Below are 6,279 nucleotides of genomic sequence, written 5' to 3'. Positions count from 1 at the left end.
ACACATACATATAGAGAGAGATGTGTGATGATGCATTCATGAGTGGAATATGCAATTTTACTGATTTGGATTGGTGAAGTGACCATATCTAGAAACTGTTCCTCTGTTAAATTGTCCAGAAAACAGCTGTTCTTGGTGCACTTCTATAATTACTCAAGTTGCAGACAACCTTCCAAGCATTATAACTAAACACAGCTACATTTTTCAACTTCAGCATGAACGGAGAAAGTGGATCATAACAACAACATAACCCTTGTAATCAACATAACCCTTGTAATCTAAAGTGCAGCATGTACGCAAATCTTATGTTCAAGAAAAACACAAGATGCTTCCTAATAATATAGTTTGAAGAAGCGCAACACTTGAAAAAATTGCACATATTTAGTAAAACAATTACCAGATAAACAGCTTCATAATAATATGTCAAAGTTCAACATAACTGTTTGCTTTGCACAAACAATCAAAGAACAGAAATAATATATCATACAAATAATTTATCGCAATTCCAATAGTATTCAGAGGACACACTTTAAACAAAACCATAAATTCCATTCTTTTCCAAAATTGCAAAATTTCAGGCAGTTAATGCCACTTCAAATCACTAGGTATTACAATATGATACCAAATTCATAAAAAATAAAAAAAGCACTCAGCGTGAACCTCAAGCGACAGCAACTGGCTGTTGTTTCGAGGGCTCGACGGGTTTCTTGGAATCTCCGAGGAAATCTTCGAGATTATAAATAACGGTGATATAAAGGGAACAACTAGGGCATCGAGCGATCTCTTCTCCAATCTTCAGTTCTTCCTTTGTGATTTGAAACAAGTCACCGCACGGACAAGGATAAGTATACGATTGGAGCTCATCGTTCCACTCCATATCCTCAATCTCCACGTCATCGTAAGACATCCTCGGTGATTTATTTCTTCCTTTTCTTGGAGATTAGGGTTTTTGGCTCGGCAATTTGGTCGAGGTTATAAAGTCCGGTAGTCGAAGTTGATTGGGTTTTAAAGAAAAGCGAAATTGCACCTCAAGTCCTTTTAATAACTTTTAAAAAAAATGTACAATATAACCCCCCAAACATTAGTAAATTACCATTATCTCTCTTTCTTTTTTAGTTTATTTCAAAAAGAATGTTTATTTTTCTTTTTTTGGTAATACTTTAACTTTAACTTTTCACGTGGCATGTTTAATACCATAAAATTAACATTTTGATATATTTGACATAACCTTTCTTTTTTAAATTCCGTTTCAAGTCAAACTAGATCATTCTTTTTAAAACAATTTTTCTTTTTTAAACTCGGTTTCAAATCAAACTAAATATTATTAGTAGTAAATGTACAATAAGACCCTAAACATTAGTAATTTACCACTTCACCCCACCGTCCGTATACAGCGCCGGCGGCAGCGACATGAAAAGTGTGGAAGTACTCCGTTCGCTTTCACTCCGGCGTTTCTCTACACTTAGTCTATCCAAATCTACTTCTCCTACCATTCCGATTACTGCCGAACTTCTGCGAGAATCAGTCACTTCTTCTCAGTGGCATTTTATCAAACACGTTACGAGAGAACTAAACCCCACCTTGATTTCAGCTACTCTTCCAGAGCTTCGTTCATCTCCTGACCGAGTAATCACTTTCATCGAAAATCTCAGTCCTGATTGCTTAGACATATCCTGTTATTGCCTTGCCATTTCCATACTCTCTCGTCTCCCCTCGCCTAAACAAGCCACTCACCTTCTCAAGCAAGTGATCAGTTCTCGCTTTGCTTCGCCTAATGAGATTTTTGATGGGCTTGTGAGTGCTCGGGAGAAGCTGGAGGTGAAGAGTTCAATTGTGTTGGATTTGCTTGTAAGGGCGTATTGTGAATTGAAGAAGGGGGAGGATGCGTTAAAGTGCTTTTATTTGATGAAACAGAAAGGAATTTTGCCAAAGGTAGAGACTTGTAATGATTTGTTGAGTCTTTTTCTTAAATTGAACAGGACCCATTTGGCTTGGATTGTGTATGCCGAGATGTTTAGGATGAAAATGAGTTCTACTGTATGTACGTTTAATATAATGATCAATGTTTTGTGTAGAGAAGGAAAGTTGAAGAAGGCAAAAGAGTTCATTGAACACATGCAGTGTTCAGGGGTTAAGCCGAATTTAATATCTTTTAATACTGTGATTCATGGTTATTGTTTGAGAGGGGATATTGAAGGAGCAAATAAGATTTTTGAGGCGATGACAGCAAAAGGAATTGAGCCTGATTCGTATACGTTCAATTCTCTAGTTAGAGGGATGGTGAAAGAGGGGAGGGAAAAGGAGGTCTCTTCCTTGTTAGAGAAAATGAAACCGTTTGGGTTGATCCCTACAGCTGTGACTTACAACACTCTGATAGATTCATGCTGCAGTAAAGGGGACCTAGAAAAAGCATTTTTTTACCGAGATGAGATGGTTAAGATAGGCATCGTGCCGAGTGTTGCTACCTATAACTTGTTGATCCATGCATTGTTTCTTGATGGTAGAATGGTAGAAACTGATGATTTGCTGAAAGATATGTCGGAGAAGAGAGTACTTCCTGATGGTATTACATACAACATATTGATCAACGGCTATTGCAGGGTGGGAAATGCAAAGAAGGCATTTAAGTTCTATGATGAATTGTTGAGTAGGGGTCTCCAACCAACTATTGTCACTTATACATCTCTAATCAAAGTCTTGGGCAAAAGGAATAGGATGAAAGAAGCAGATGATTTAGTCGTTGAAATATTGCGGAAAGGGATATTTCCAGATCTAATTATGTTCAATGCATTGATTGATGGCCATTGTGCCAATGACAACGTTGAGCGTGCTTTTGATACACTGAACGAGATGAATAAAATGAATGTTCAGCCTGATGAAGTTACCTACAATACTCTGATGCAAGGGTATTGTAAGAAGGGTAAAGTTGAAGAAGCTTGTATGCTTCTCGAAGAGATGAAGGGAAGAGGAATTAAACCTGATCATATCAGCTATAACACTCTAATCAGTGGGTATAGTAGAAGAGGCGACATGGATGATGCATTCAGAATTCGTGATGACATGTTAAGTGCAGGGTTTAACCCCACTCTTCTCACTTACAATGCTCTCATACAAGGTTTATGCAAAAAGCAGGAAGGTGTACTTGCTGAGGAACTTCTCAAAGAAATGGTTAGTAAAGGCATTACTCCTGATGATAGCACTTATCTTGCTCTGATTGAAGGGATTGGTGATGTTGATAGTTTCTTGGGGAGAAAAGACACATCATAAGGTATCTTGTCATGGTGTTTGTTTATACATACAGATACAGATAGAGAACTCCAAGGACGGTGTCTATTGTGGTTAATGATGGTTATAAGGGAAATAGGAAAGAGATTTGCATTAATATCAAACGCATGCTGATAGTTGTCATTTCCATAATGCTGACAACTCCTTGGTGATTCTTTGGATAAAAGGGGACTCGGTGGCTTGAAGTACCTGCTGAAACTGAAAGATTCACACTGTTATGGTTCATCCTTTCCGAGTGGCTTGCATCTTCAGATTTTTTCTGATCAGATCGACATGACTGTCTGACTACCTAGCCAGTTATGCATTGCTTCATTGCCTCATAGCTTTTGGCTTGAAGGAGACTGTGTTTTCCATGTGTATTTTGCAATAATTATATCCATGTTTAGCTTCTTTAACCTGATGTGCCTTCAATGACCACTGGCTGATCAAAGAGAAAGGAACTTATGGGCTTCCCTCAATTTCTGGTTTAGTGAGACACTTCAAGTTCTCTGTAATCCTAATCACTGGAGTTGCATATCTTCTTGATCCTAAATCCACACACAACAAACAATAAATGATCTATTTATCCAGAATTCCAGCTGCTACCCTTAATTACGTCATTTTCTCGAAAGTGAAGTTTGGATCATTAATAGAAACCTGCTGCTAAATAATTGTAGAAATTGGTTCTTTCTTAAGATGTCTCGTTTGACTGAATACAATATTCAAGAAAAAGAAATTTTTTTGAATTTTACTGTCTAAAATAAGTAATACACATTTTTGTAGCTACAAACTGATCTTTTTTCAAAAAAAAAAAATAAAGGTAAAATTAAATTATTTTCAAATTTAAAAAAAAAATGATAATATTTCTGAAACCAACTTTTGAAAAAAAGGATTTTAGATTGACACTACAATCTACTCAAAAAATTATTGCTTTCCGGCCAAACTTACGAAAAAGCAAATGAAGCCCAATAAGCATTTTTAGTGCGCAAATACCTGGATCCCATTTGACCATAAGATTTTCAAAAGAAAATTTTGAAAACAATGTTTTGTTTAAGAAATTTGGCAAGTTCATAAAAATATTTCCCTAGTTAGTCAACTTCAAATTTCACAAACTCATTTTTCCAAATTTCAACTAAAATCTACAGCCAAAAGTACAAGTCGCCCTTAACAAAGTTCAATCTGAACAGAGAATGAAGATAGCAGAATCAATAAAATATCAAGGTTCAAGTTGTTTTTATCTCGAGATCCAGGAAATACATTAAACAACTTCACTTCTGTTTTAGCCCCAACTTTACTCCATTGTTTTTTTCTCTTCTGATACAACAACTCAGATAGATAGTTTCTGACCACTAACTCCAATCCCCATGGCTAGATTTTCATCAAGAAACAGATGTTCATATCCTTTACTGGTTTGTATCTTGGTGGGGTTCTTGATTTTGCTTCATTTCTCATCTTTGGGTAGTTATAGAGGTATTCAAAAAGGACAGATTCAAGAAAGATATGAAGAGTTGGAGGAGATCCAAATTCCTCAATCAAGTGGAAGCCAATCCTCAGAAGCCAACATGCTAATTGATGAATTCCTTGATAAGTCTTCTAAACTCAGGCACATTTTCTTTCCTGACATGACGACTAGCATAGACCCTAGAAAGAATACTAAAGATGACACCTTTTACTATTACCCTGGGAGAATTTGGTTAGATACTGATGGGCATCCTATTCAAGCTCATGGAGGTGGGATTCTTTATGATGAAAGATCAAGAATGTATTTTTGGTATGGAGAGTACAAGAATGGTCCTACTTATCAAGCTCCCGGGAAGAACGTAGCTCGGGTAGACATCATTGGTGTTGGCTGCTACTCTTCTAAAGATTTGTGGACTTGGAAGAATGAGGGTATTGTACTAGCTGCGGATGAACATGACGAGGATCATGACCTTCACAAGTCTAAAGTATTGGAGAGGCCTAAAGTAATCTACAATGAGAAGACAGGTAAATATGTAATGTGGATGCACATTGATGATTCAAATTATACCAAAGCCTCTGTTGGAATTGCCATAAGCAATTCCCCTACTGGTCCTTTTCGATATCTATACAGTAAAAGGCCTCATGGTTTTGAAAGTAGGGACATGACGTTGTTCAAAGATGATGATGGTAAGGCATATGTTATTTACTCCTCTGTACACAACAGGGAGCTTCATATTGGTCTTCTTGATCAAGATTATGTAGATGTTACTAATGTTATGTCAAGGGTTCTCGTGGGGCAGTATAGAGAGGCCCCGGCCTTGTTCAAGTACCAAGGAACTTACTACATGATCACATCAGGATGCAGTGGTTGGGCACCAAATGAGGCTCTGGCTCATGTGGCTGAATCAATTATGGGTCCATGGGAGACTATAGGCAACCCATGTATAGGAGCTAACAAAGTTTTTCGAGTCACCACATTCTTTGCTCAGAGCACATATGTGCTCCCCATTTCTCCTGGTTCATTTATTTTCATGGCAGATCGCTGGAATCCAGATGATTTGGGTGATTCTAGATATATATGGCTTCCTTTAACTGTGGAGGAAGTAGCAGGCAGTCAACGACCAAGAGTATCTATCTTTTGGCACAAAAGATGGAAGCTCTTTAAAAGTCCAGTATAGAAGAATGCTTATAGTTTTCTCATAATAGAGCAAGTTGCTAGTTTTTTTGTGGAGTATTAGAACTAATGTGAAGTGATTACAAGAACATCTATTAGAATAACTTTTACCTAATTGGAACTTGCATTGCACACAATTTTATGCCATGTATATCAAGATGTATGATTGCAGCTTCTTATTTTTGCATTTTCAAGCAACCAAAAACTATCTCCAACTCAAGGAGACAGAAAAGACTTAATTTTTTTCATCAGTTTTGCGACACACAACCAAATTGTAACCTCCAACCAACTTGCAATTTGGTGAGCTTTTCAAAGTCATTTTCTCCAATTTTCCTTAATCTTGAAGTAAGACTAGAGTTTCATCCCATAACAGGGAATTC

At 37.0% G+C, this 6,279-nt stretch overlaps 3 protein-coding genes across 3 annotated transcripts; 2 read left to right on the top strand and 1 right to left on the bottom strand.

The window, feature by feature from the left end:
• Positions 1-409: 409 nt before the first annotated feature.
• LOC107027264 (diphthamide biosynthesis protein 3) lies at positions 410-1,066 on the bottom strand. Its single transcript, XM_015228446.2, has one exon. It carries the CDS (start codon positions 905-907, stop codon positions 662-664), a length of 246 nt encoding a protein of 81 aa, XP_015083932.1. The 5' UTR covers positions 908-1,066; the 3' UTR covers positions 410-661.
• Positions 1,067-1,246: 180 nt separating this feature from the next.
• LOC107013607 (pentatricopeptide repeat-containing protein At2g15630, mitochondrial) lies at positions 1,247-3,857 on the top strand. The gene has a single exon (XM_015213481.2). The coding sequence runs from the start codon at positions 1,411-1,413 to the stop codon at positions 3,265-3,267; it is 1,857 nt and encodes a 618-aa protein (XP_015068967.1). The 5' UTR covers positions 1,247-1,410; the 3' UTR covers positions 3,268-3,857.
• A 294-nt stretch (positions 3,858-4,151) lies between these two features.
• Positions 4,152-6,213, top strand: LOC107008124. Its single transcript, XM_015207045.2, has one exon. It carries the CDS (start codon positions 4,629-4,631, stop codon positions 5,901-5,903), a length of 1,275 nt encoding a protein of 424 aa, XP_015062531.1. The 5' UTR covers positions 4,152-4,628; the 3' UTR covers positions 5,904-6,213.
• Positions 6,214-6,279: the final 66 nt, after the last annotated feature.

This window comes from Solanum pennellii, chromosome 1 (assembly GCF_001406875.1).
Source record: "Solanum pennellii chromosome 1, SPENNV200".
NCBI classification, from domain to species: Eukaryota; Viridiplantae; Streptophyta; class Magnoliopsida; order Solanales; family Solanaceae; genus Solanum; species Solanum pennellii.
The sequence above is the reverse complement of the archived record's forward strand: the minus strand, read 5'-3'. Positions and strand labels throughout refer to the sequence as shown.